General features: G+C 39.3%; 1 protein-coding gene across 1 annotated transcript; it reads right to left on the bottom strand.

Annotated features, from left to right (window-relative positions):
* Positions 1-619: 619 nt before the first annotated feature.
* On the bottom strand, positions 620-8,535 carry LOC149076936 (uncharacterized). The gene is made up of 4 exons (XM_089242583.1): positions 8,414-8,535; positions 5,371-5,600; positions 2,174-2,378; positions 620-1,259 (listed from the first exon to the last, which is right to left on the bottom strand). Exons 1-4 carry the CDS (start codon positions 8,475-8,477, stop codon positions 754-756), a joined length of 1,005 nt encoding a protein of 334 aa, XP_089098709.1. The 5' UTR covers positions 8,478-8,535; the 3' UTR covers positions 620-753.
* Positions 8,536-12,734: the final 4,199 nt, after the last annotated feature.

Below are 12,734 nucleotides of genomic sequence, written 5' to 3'. Positions count from 1 at the left end.
GCAATTTGCCTGTTGTGGCGTTGTATTTGTATAATTTAGAAGAAAAATGCAAAATATTCATCAAAATTATAATTTTATTCAGTTGTAAAAATGACATATACAAACTGATAACATATATACATACATATACAATGAAGTATATAACATATTAATAAAGTAGAGATGTACATTTTCATTTTCGACGTGAGCATTTTTACACGTTAACGTATATATACAGCAGGGGTCTTCAACCGTTGACACATCGCGAGACATTGCAAATGAACCCCGCGGGTGACCGAGCAATACTGCGCAAACTCTAAATGTTATCAAAGATACCGGCAGGTCACAAGGTAACCGCGGGCCATGCATTGAAGACCCCTGGTGTACAGCATCTGTCAAAATAGCTACAAAAATATTTATTTTCAAATGCACATTTTCTTGACATCAATGATTACGCCTCGTGATTCCAACGAAAAATTTGTATTGTAAAGGTCTCGGACAATATTTTCAGGAACTGCATTGATAAGAATTAGAGAGCAGCAACTCGTTTTTGTATTCATGATGTGTTGTAAAAGTGATTTTGTCACATGTAATTTATTGCATACTTTTATTTTCAGGTTCAATATTTCTTTCACACGCACCGCACAATCTCATACATGTCATAAATATCTTATAATAAACACTAAATTTATTTAATGACACTCACCAAGTGTTCTAACTTCATAAACATGCACGTACACACACACACACACACCATTCACTCATATGTGCACTTCAAACACACACACATTCTCGTCTATTTATAATTTCTACTTTCACACACATCCAAAGGAAAAAGAGAAATAAGTGCATACAGAGTATGTATGAAAAATATGCATGATACTTACGGATCAATTCGCAGAAAATATGCATGACATAATCGCAAGGGACTGATATCAGCTTGATGGTGAAATCGGTGCGTAGCCTGAGCTCTCCACATTCGAACGTATCGAAGGGATGACCCTCGTCCCACAAGTCGTCATCCACTTTGGACCCGTCGGCAAAGTAGACCCATTCGCCGTCTACCTGGATGATTCCGGCGAATACTCCGCCTTTGAAAGGTAAGTTATAAACAGCCGTCAAGATGCTTTTCCTCATGCGATCGTCTTTCATCGGTGTGAGCACCCCTCCGGAATTGGAACAGTAAGACGTTGCCTCCTGGAAACTCATTTTGGGGCCGAAAACCTCCAGGCAAATGCCGTAGTAGTCGATGTAGGCGAAGGATGACTTTTTTTCGCATGCTGTAACAAACAGACGTGAAGCATGTACAGTAGCACTCAAAAGTCTCTAGAGAACAATAAATTTGTCAACAAAATTCTGTTATTCTATCTATTTGAAATTTTTTTTAAAGGAAATCTATCCCATGAAACAAAAACACTGAGTCTCATTAGCCATTACAAACTATTATGAGCAATAAATTGCGTACGAAGTACGAAAGCCTGGATAACCAAGCGGAGATCGAGATGCAGTTCGGAAAGAAAATTCACATTGCTCTGTGGGGAATCGAACCACCAATCTCTCACTGTCTGGGAGAGTGTTCTAACCATTAAACAACAGAGGACAGGCATTTTCATCCTTTAGAGCATATGCATGAATGCTGAACGGGACTGCGCATGGACAGCCTAGCTTAGCTAATAGCTCTTACGACGTTAGCCTCCAGATGGCAACATATATAGAGAAACGAACTACATCTCGATCTCCGGTTATCCAGGCTCTCGTACTTCGTATGAACAGCGGAGAGTGACATCGTTTCTCTATATAATAAATTGCGATTATATATCTAATTTTTCTTTTAACCATAAAAATAATTTACTTTTATGTTGGGTCGAAAGTCTTTTGGCACAAACAAAAAATTACAAAATAATCGAATCAGTTACGGAATAAGCACCATAACAAAGTAGAATCAGTCAATACTTTGTTAGAAGTAACTTGAATCGAAAAACTACTTTCCAACACGTCTATGGCATGGATTCAATAAGCTTGACCCCCACGGTCACAGTGGGTACTTTTTCCCATTATATTTTTCCCCACAATCGAAAACACCACCTATTTCGGAAGGACTACAGACGGGGACGACAGCAAAGGTTAACTACAAAGATTACTAAAGGATACAGACTTTTGGAAATATTAGTGTATGCATAGAGTATATACTCACGTTCCGTTTTCTTTTCACACACAGAGAAGAAGGCACTGTCGCACTTTGTGGACCAGACGTTATTTTCCCTGGCAGGAGATAGAGCACCGCAACCACTAGAATCTGGTTTCTCGACCCACATGTCATAATCGTCCACGTCGAACTCTTCGTCGCCCTTCAGGTAAAACCATTTCGGCTTGCTCGACGACCCCACACCTGTTGATTTCTATACAGAGGAGACAAATTCACAAACCGAAACAATTTATTTAATACTGAAAATCAGGGATGCACAACCTCCAGCCCGCGGGGCAAATGCGGCTAGCCAAGGGGTTTCATTCGGCCCTCGAAAGATGTTCTGGTTATAAAGTATTAGTAGTAAAAGTTGACTATATTTACTTCATATAAAAAATATGGCAAATCGGGATCCATACGGGTCATCGCTAATTATCGCCAGAAAAATTGTCATCACAAGGGAAGTAAAGTTGTCGATTCTAGCAGAAGAAATTGCCACAGGGAAAATTGTTGCCAATTACAGTAAAAAAAAAAATGGTCAAAGGCCGGCATTACACTACAAAAGTTTTAGAAAAAAGTTCTTCTATAAAACTTAAAAAATGCAACTAATAAGATCATCGGTTGCATTTGCTCGAATGTAACCGATGCGCTTATTGGTTGCATTTTTCGAGTTTGATAAAAGAACTTTTACCAAAATTTTACAGTGTAATGCCAGCCAAAGGCGAGTAAAGTTGATAATTGTAGCAAAAAAAAAAAAAAATGTCAAGGAGAAGTGAAGTTGTTAATTTTAGCCAAAGGGAATTAAATTTTTTAATTACAGCCAAAAAATTTTCAAAGGTGAGTAAAGTTGCCATGCATTGTTGAAATCACTGAAAAATTGGCAATGATTGGAAAATAAAGCTCACTTAAAATGCAATTCACTAAAAAAAATTTGTGTTTGACAAATATATGAAATGCATATAAGTATGTGACTGTAATTAATTATTATTATTTGAGAGATAATTATCATCATATAATTTATAATAACAAACCTTGGTATCAGTAAAAAAAATATAAATTCAAATGAAAATCGGGAAGAACGAGACATATTGAGAAAAGTCGGGACAGCCAAAATTATAGGAATGTCCCGTGAAATAGGGAGTCATATGATATATTCCAGTTTCTGGCCCCGCGAGCTGCAGAAATGCCACATATGGCCCGTGGACTGAAAAGGTTGTGCTGCCCCCCTGCTAAAGAAAGAAATTATTGCATAATTAATGAAAGAAATTATTTAATCTTTTTTTTTTATCTTTAAAAGTTCTTCTATCGTTTTTAATCTTTAGGAAACAATTGCAATATTTAGGTATTGACATGAACATTTCAGTGGGAAAAAACTGCTTGGCGTGAACTGTGTATTAAACCAGGGCTGGACAGAAAAAAAAAAGAAAATCTAGGCGCCAAAAAATTGTTTACCCGAAGAAAAAAGTCTAAAATAATCGTTTATTTCGATTTTTTTCAGGGCATAGTGACCCTCTTTCATACACTGAAGTGCCAAAAGTCATGGGATACCTCTTAATGTCGTGTAGGACCTCCTTTTGCCCGGTGAAGTGCAGCAATATTAAGAGGTATCCCATGACTTTAGGCACTTCAGCGTATGTTGGCAGATATGTTGCTATAAACTCCAAACATCTTGTGCTGCTCTCAGCCTGCGTAATCTAGTAAATACACAAAGGAAATTTTAGGAGCATGTATAACAGGGATGGCCAACGGTGACCAGTCGTTTGACTCCCAAATTCGGTGATTTTGTGCTGAACGCGACTAGGTAAAATTACTGTGTATTAAATCGATTTTCTTATTATTTAAACCATCATTTTCCACGGCAGATATTTACAAACTATTTACATTCATAACTTCTAGTAATGATAGTAATTAGCTATGTTCTCATCACACTGCAGTAAAATGCCTATGACGATAGACCGGAGTTGTGCTCGGTTTGAATGAATGAATGAATGTCTTTTCGTACACAAGTATTGTTCTTAAGGTTTGTTTGTGCATTTTCACCTTCCTTTTCTTTCCGCCACCTCGTTGGGCAAGGTTGCCTCTGTATTTGTAGCTGAATGCATATTTAGTGTTCTGATCACAGTGACGAAACTTTTTCGAAGTAAACGCCAATTCATCTCGTAATTATAACCGACTAGGCTACGCAGACCCTAATAATAACGCCCACAAAGACACTGCTACAAAGTTTTCTCGAAAAGACGGATGTCATGTAAGGAAAAAAAAAAACCTTTAGCGGTTGCACCGGTGTCCATGTGAAACGGGTTCCTTTTCTAGAAACACGCAGGATACAGGGCGTGCCAGGAATGTGAGAACACCACAAGAAGCCCGTTTTGTACTGACACTTTTTAAGACCTGGCAAGTGTCCAATCCCAGGATTCCAGAGCAAACAGTCCGCAGCACCATAAATGAAATACTCTTTGGCACTTGGTGAAACTAACCATCGCAGTACGCGATAGTGAAGCTATGTGGTCCTGTGGGCATCGTGCTGGACTCTCGTGAGGATCCATGTTCGAACTCTGTTGGCAACACAATGGTGGTCGGCTGAAGTTGGTTTTCTACGGTATTCCAACTTCGAGGCGCGAATGCGAGCTGATCTCCCATATAAAAATGTCTCTCCGCAGAAAGCAGGCAGACCCCCTTCATCACAATACTTACATAACATGGAAATTCAAGCCAAATTCGTGGATTGGTCGAAAAGTAATGGTTTCCCGGCTTCAACAATGACTTTTGAAATGTTGACTTTTATCTCCATGATTCGTAAAAAACAATGATTTTTTTTTTCGATACGTTCATCCCTTCACGGAAGTCCCTTATTTAATACTCCGAGTGCAGAGAAAATTTCTGTGGTGTTTGGTCAGAACATGACAACTCCAAAATCACATTTTTGAGATATAAGCATTTTCATTGTCATTTGAAAAGGAAAAATAAAACCTACACACAAATGCAAGTGAAAATATCATCCATCAGCGTGTTGTTTTGCTGTGCGTACGTATTTGTGCATTTATCTCACTTATAATTAGTTATAATTAGCAAGGGACTTATTTTTAGATCAAAAAGCCATTTTTCGGAGACATCGTGTTCTAACCAAACACCCACAGATTTGGGCAGCGTAAGTAGATAAATAAAACTTAAAATTGTAAAACTATTCAAAAAGGCTGTAGCATTACATCTTTGGATTTCATCCCAATCCAGAAATGCTCGGATTTGACACTCTGTTCGGCTTTTTTCTTGAAGAATTCCCGCAGGTCTTTGTACACATCAGTTTTGATTCGACCGACGAGCCGACCGTCCATTCTATCACAATCGCCCTGCATTCCTTCGACACTTGAGCTACGAGTTGCGATACTGGTCAAACATTTTCCACCATACACATCGTAACGATTATCTGGGCAACCACCTTCGAGACAAAAAAAAAAGGACGGTAAAACATCGAATGAAAAACTTTGAATCACAAAAGAAAAATATGGAGGGGGATTCTAAATTCATGGGACAAACTTTAGAGAGGTGAGGGGCTGTTCAAGTATTACGTCATCATCGATGGGGGAGGGGGGGTTTCCGATTTGCTGACTTTTGATGACGGGGGGGGGGGGTTGGATAATGCTTAAGTCATCAACCACCCTTTATGAAAATATGAGTTAGGATTCAGAGGGGCAGAGCTGATGACGAAATTTTGCTGACGGGGGGGGGGGGTCAAAAAATGGCTAAAAATTTGCTTACGTAATACTTGAACGGCCCCTGATGATACGAGACACCTAAACAAGCATTTTTGGTAAAAAATAATACAAAGGCCACAACAGACATGTTGGCCCAACGAGGTGCGCTGACAAGGCTCCAGCCCTGGGGCCCGGGAGGATTTTAATCTTCTTTTTTTTTTTGGTTTTTCATGCTATAAATGCATCATTAAGGGGGCCCGGTGAAAGTCTGGTCGGGGGCCCGTAAAAGATCCCAGCCTAGGGGCCCTGCTTCAGGATGTGGGGGCCATGGAGATGGCTGAGAAAAGATGCCCCACAAAAAATATCGAGGATGTCAAATGCAACTAAAATACAGCAACCCAATATGAAAGAATTATGTCTCTCTCTCTCTCTCTCATGAAAGAAAAAATCTAATCTATAAAATTGATTTTTTTCTGTGTGTGTGCGCGTGCTACCCTGGGATACTACTACTACTTAACCGAACATGCACCTCGTACACATTCCTCTACGGAATTTCTAACGAATGCCATTATGTATGTTCTTAGTGTATGCTTGGCCCGAACGTATTACGTCGAGTTGCGCTTGTTTCGTGTTCATGCTGCCATCTGGCTTTCATTTTATGAAGAAAAAATGGAAATGCTTGAATTTTTATGTTGCCTACCCTGAGCTAGAGTTCTTTGTAGAGATCACTTTTTTTGAGCGACCGACGAGCCCACAGTCCATTCTACTACAATCACCCGGCATTCCTTCGGCACTTGAGCTACGAGTTGCGTTGCTGGTCAAACATTTTCCGCCATACATATTGCCATATATCCTGGGTCGTGCCCACATAGGCGAGATAAGATAGCCCTGGTCTATGGAAAGCTCTGCTACGTTCTGAAATTAATCACATTTTTGCCCCACCATATTTTACTTGAAAGCTTTATGCTTTATTTTTCTTCAGTTTTCTGTTTTCTGTGCCCCCCCCCCTCATCGCCCCTTGTCGTGTCTCTCCTTTCACCTGATTTTCACCTTTGACCCCCATTAGAATATCCCAGGACCACGGGGGGGGGGCATATGGCTCCAGATTGAGAACCTCTGGTCTAGGAGTTTTTGATACCCAAGATATACTTCAAATCATAGAATCGGATAAAAAACAAATATCAACATGAATTTAGAACAGCATGAATTTTAGACGCGGACCTCTGGGGGTTCAAACAGGCCGCTGTGGTGGTCGTGTGGTCATATTACGGGCTCACATCGTAAGGACTTGAATTCGAACTCGTCTATCTGTGGTGTCCCAGCTTGGAGACACGAATGCGAGTCGAGCTTCCCGTTAAAAAGGCTCGTCACAGGAAGCAACAGGCCTACAACGGTACAAATATTCAATCATTACACGATGATGGCAGCACTGAAATAATCAGTCATAACACTAGATACGCACTCGGACAGTTAGGTACACCCACTTGGTTCCAGACTCTGCCGGGTTTTAAGGGATTTTGGCAATCGGGATAAATCCGGTGGCAGAGCCGTGGCGTTCATTCATTCATTGGGGCTCCGGACAATCGAAACCGCTGATTTCCAAGATTCCCCGATCCGTTCCCCAAAATCTATATACATAAAGTAATATGTCCTGAGACTGATTGATTCATCATCGCCGAACCGAAACCGATGAAGCTGTAAATATCAAAGTTGGTCAATAGTTATATTTAGTGATATATAGACTCACTAAGAATGGTTTTTTCGACATGGGGGGGGGGGGGGTGGTTCAAAGGTAACATTGAAAATCACTGAAATCACTCCGAGCCGAAACTGCTGAATCTATCAGCTAACATCATGAAATTTGGTCAGAAAATACATTCTATGACGTAAAGACTAATTAAGAAGAGGTTTTCGAAATTCCAACCCGTTAAGGAGGGTCATAAGGGAGGTTCAAAGCATTCATGAAATTAAGTTAGTTTTATTTCATGACGTAAAGACTTAACTAGCAAGGAATTTTCGGAATTTCAACCCCTAAAGGGAGAAATCACGCTGAGCCGAAACCGCCGAAGCTATAAATATGCAGTTTCGTCAGTATTTTTGTATTTTAATGTAGAGACTCACTGAGAAGGGATTTTTCAAAATTCAAACCCACCCCTCCCCCCCCCCCAATTCTTTGAGGGTGGGGGTTCAAAGGTTATATGGAGTAAACATTACTTAGACGAAATCACTGAAGTCATAAATATGAAATTTAAGCAGTATTATATATTTTATAATATACGTTGTAGATACCCACTAAGGAGGGATTTCTGAAAATTCATCCTCGCAAGTGGGGTCATGAGTGTTTTTCATATGTTATATGGGAGAATCATCGCCGAGTAATTTTCAGATTACCAAATCCCCACGAGCGAAGCCATGGGTAACAGCTAGTTTGTAATTAAATAACTGCGCTGCTTTGTTACCAAAATAAAATAAACAATCGGCTACGCATAATATTGATTTATGCATCAGACGTAGGAAAAATAATCAAAGAGCAGGTTTGAGAAAGGATAATACAAACCACACAGGACTGAAACTGAAACGTGAGAAATTACAGTGGCGTAGATGAAGATTTTCAAAACCATTTTCGAGACTTTTGTCGGTAGTGTTTAGGAATCGCATACTTCTCTATCACCAAGTGTAAACGAGCACGTTCATGTGCTTAAATAAACCGCAATGATTAATAAATTCATGCCCATGTTGAATCGTGATTCATCGAGTACCATAATCTCAATATTTTGATGACTGTTACCAAGATACAATACGGGTAGTATTCGTTGCTGTTTGCGGTTTCCCACTGATGAAGTTCTGACACGCAATTTCTCAAGTAAAACGAATATTTAACATGCGTTGGTCGTGTTCAAATGTGTTGACTCCAAATCACAACATTTTTTTTCTATGTATGTTTTTTTTAAAACAAAGTGCGGTAATATCTCGACTACCCGACCTAATGTGTTGGCTCTATGACGTCGCCAAATTATTGGAGCTGTCGCCAAAATTTACAAAGTTTGTTACCAATTTCGCAAGATTTACAGAGTAATGCGTAAATTTTCATTTTTACATAAGATAATGGCTATTTACAGACAAAAAAATGACATAATAAATCATAAATAAGACCTATTTACATAATTTACGTAATAATATTTATTTTCTTGGACTTCCTTTTTCTGTAATAAATTTTTGATAATTGAATATTTTCAAATATGCTGTAAGAAATGTGAATCTATTTGTAGATTAGAGTGTCCCCCCCCCCCACTAATAAATAATTAATATGTACATGTTACTGCCAAAGCCCAAAATTAGCCACTTCACGAACTGCCCGCCCAGTTGTCCGAAATTCGGGGTTTCACGGACACCTATATATCGATTCCTATGATTTGGGTCATCGCCACGTTGGAGAATTTTTTAGGGTTGTTGAGGTAGTAACATCATAAAGTAAAACCCCTCATAACGGACACCCCTCAAATACACTCTGTTTTGCTGCCAACTCATAATTTCCCATTGCGAAAGTATTCATTTCATATCCTTGATGAATGGTCAATCATTCGGAGGAATTTGTTTGCCTCATAGGTTTCCACAAAAGAGAGGGTTTAACTGTATACAATACAAAGCACCTCCCACCCCTTCCTACATACGGGCTCAAGTCCCGAACGACTAGCAACTTTCAGACCCCTCAGCCCATCGCACAATTCCTTTCGTGAATCTTTCTTAAATCACTTCTGTGTCTGAAACGTTCGTAAAGCTTCAGCCAGTGACAGCCCATTCGTGGCTTCACAACTTCGCGTACACCAATATGTCAACAGCACAATAAAAACCATATGTAAGTGCCAGTAACAGTAAAATTCAGAAATAAGCTGTTAATCATATACCCAGTATTTTATAGGACTCCTGATTTGCATAATGCCAGTGATTTACTTTCGTACAGCGCTATCTGGCGACAAAAATTTGAACTAATTTTTTTCCTGAACCACAAAAAAAAATCCCTCTTTTGAAAATAACTTTCTCGCACACACATTATTCAAATTTTCCAATTTTTATGAATCTTTAAAGTAGTTTTGAATTTATGGGACACCCTGTATATTTTTCCCTCAACGGCTAAATTTTTGAAAAAGCAAAAAAAAATATCTTTTTTTGTTAACAATAAAACATTACAAGTCATCCTTTCGATCCAAGTGCAAGATAAAACGTGCTAACATGCGAATTCGCGTGACGTTTCGGAATAAATTCCCCTCATGTGCCACATTTCCCAAATTTTATTTATTATTGCTTATTTTTAAATCGTGTTTATTCTCAAAGAAAATATTGGTTAATTAACTAATGCCGCGCGGGATTTTCTTTGTTCCAGTTTTTTGTTGATAGTTATACCTCGGGTCTCCGTCATGATCACCATCGTTGCTGTTATTGTAGGTATTTTGAATGCAGTTATAGATTAATCGATTAGCAAAATTAGATTTAAAAAAAGGAATATTTTTTTAAGAAATAATCATTGACTAGAGAGACGATCTAATTATGTGTGAATCGATCGGTAAAACGCGGGTAATGAAGGAAAAAATGAGGCACGGAACAAAACAATGATGGTCTTGCTTATCATGTGCGAGGAATATTAACCGTGTTGATTTAAAAAATTTTTTTCAGGGGCTGTTGAAAGTCTCATAAGATCGAGGAACTCCTTTAAACATAGTTTCCCTTGCATTTTAACCCTTAGACTGCGAAAATAGTCGAAGCTAGCTGTTCTCAATGAGACAGATTTCACTTGTCTTTTGTGAAAGATAGATAGCAATCATACTCAGACCTGCAAATTGAATATAATCGAAAAAAAAAATAAAGGTTGAAACAGAGAATTTGGATTCGAACACCCACAACCACCGACAAAATAACGATTGGGGAGGGGGTAAACAAGCATTCTACCACTACTCAACAATGCATTTCCGTCAAACACGGTACAAGCCAGATCGAGACCCTTTTTACTTACCGAATTGATTTTAAAACCATTTGTAATGAACAGTTTTTAAAAAAAAAATAAGATTGATCTCTGGAACCCTGAGCCAGGCAGGCATTCAGAAGGCAGATGGTGATCCTTTCCAAGAGAAGAATTAAATGTGAAAAATAGTCTGTGTAAAATATAGGACGCTCCAACGAACCTACAATCGACCCTTCCGACACATCACCCTGAGTCTGTACCTACCCTGAGCTAGAGTTCAGTGAGCTTCCTTCTTGTGGAGGCATTACGGGGCCCTACCATCCCCTCATCCTTATAAAACAGTTATTCACAACGTGGGCGTTAACGCCATCTTGGGGACGATGGAATGTTCCAAAGGGGTGGTAGAAGCTACGGGTATAACATAGGATCCTGTGGGTTAGATTGCGTTGGGAGAAAAAATTTCTGAAGGGGACGATGGGACAAAAAAGGTTGGGAAACTATGTTATAAAAGGATATCCGAGAGAAACTGACGTCTAGCTATCGCGATTACCATAAGTTCCATTTTAAGAGCGCATGCATATTGGAGGCAAATAGGTGTTCGAGACTTGATATATTTAATTACGAACTGCTCGCAGCAACTGTTGAGCAGTTGGTATGACGAAGGCAACAAGACAAAAGGTTCATGGTTCGAATCAGCTTAGCATGAAGTAACAGCATTCATATTTACATTCGAAAATCATAGTATCAGATCTCATCATGTAGGTCCTAAATTAATAAGAGGCTCCGAGCCATGCCCGCATAGGCCCGTGAGTTGGTCCTGAAACAATGAACAGCTGTGTTGGGGGATTCTTAAAAAGTAATAATTTTCTTCCACCATATTTCCCTTGAAAAATCTAATTCTTCACAACTATCCATGGTCCTCTCCCCAACATACCCCAAAACCGCAAGGGGGGCATATGACCTCAGGTTGAGAACCACTGGTCTAGACTAAGCATAAGCCCGAACAGCTGTAAAGATGTTTCGTCTTGACGGCGGCTGCGAGTCTTTCTGTTAATCTTGGTTATTCAGGATGTATAGGTAACGGAGTATGACATTTTACTGGGGAATCGCTGATCTTCACATACTTTCAATTAAGAAAAGTACCCAAATAGTGTATAGTACTGATATTTTATTCACGTTGCAAGGGGCTGTATAGTTATAAAAATAAAACAATCAACTTTTTATACCGTCCCCGTGTGCCTAAAAACCCAATTATAGAGTTGTTACCCTGCCTCTCCCCCGATGTCAACTAAAAAAATTCCACGTTTCCAAGTGCAATATTCACGGAGATATTCAAATTCGAAAAACGGAAGAAAGTTGGGGAAAAAAACAGGTTAAAAATGCGTGCAAAAATCGGTTTACCCACAGAGTAATATCATCATCTACACTGCTCAAAACAATTAGGGGAGCACATGGTTTTAACAAAATTACTCAAAGATGTATACCGATAAGTAACATAAAATGAATCATCCATAATTTAAAGCCTAGCAGGAAACGGAAGAAGAAAACTTCATATGCAAATCAAAGTTCATCACGTCAAAAAACAGAAAAAGGAGATAAGGGCAGAAATCGGGATGTTGCAGAAACGTCTGTTTTACTGCCGTAACTGTGAAATTCGATTGCGCAGTATTTTTTTTTTTGAGACAAGGTGACTTGAGGATGTCTCAACAACGTGATTTACCGGAATCCATGGCATGGCGTGTTATAGGCAGACTGGAATCCGGGCAAACACAACGTAGTGTCGCGGACGCTGTTCTAGTCGCCAGAAGTGTTGTTGCAAGGCTGTGGAATCGATTCCAAGAAACAGGAAATGTTTGACGTCGACCAGGGCAAGGTCGGCCACGCGCCACTACAGCAACTGATGACCGGTATGTACGGTTAA

The sequence above is a fragment of the Pholcus phalangioides genome, unplaced genomic scaffold (assembly GCF_987345545.1).
Source record: "Pholcus phalangioides strain wild (caught in Gottingen) unplaced genomic scaffold, Ppha-v1.0 ptg000015l_1, whole genome shotgun sequence".
NCBI classification, from domain to species: Eukaryota; Metazoa; Arthropoda; class Arachnida; order Araneae; family Pholcidae; genus Pholcus; species Pholcus phalangioides.
This window is presented reverse-complemented; position numbering and strand designations above follow the sequence as displayed.

Coding starts and splice junctions, on each gene's coding strand:
- LOC149076936 (XM_089242583.1), bottom strand. CDS start 8,477: ATGGTTTTGAAAATCTTCATCTACGCCACTGTAATTTCTCACGTTTCA. Junction 2,379..5,370: donor TTGGGATGAAATCCAAAGAT/GTAATGCTACAG, acceptor TCCTCTGTATAG/AAATCAACAGGTGTGGGGTC. Junction 1,260..2,173: donor GTGTGAAAAGAAAACGGAAC/GTGAGTATATAC, acceptor TGTTTGTTACAG/CATGCGAAAAAAAGTCATCC.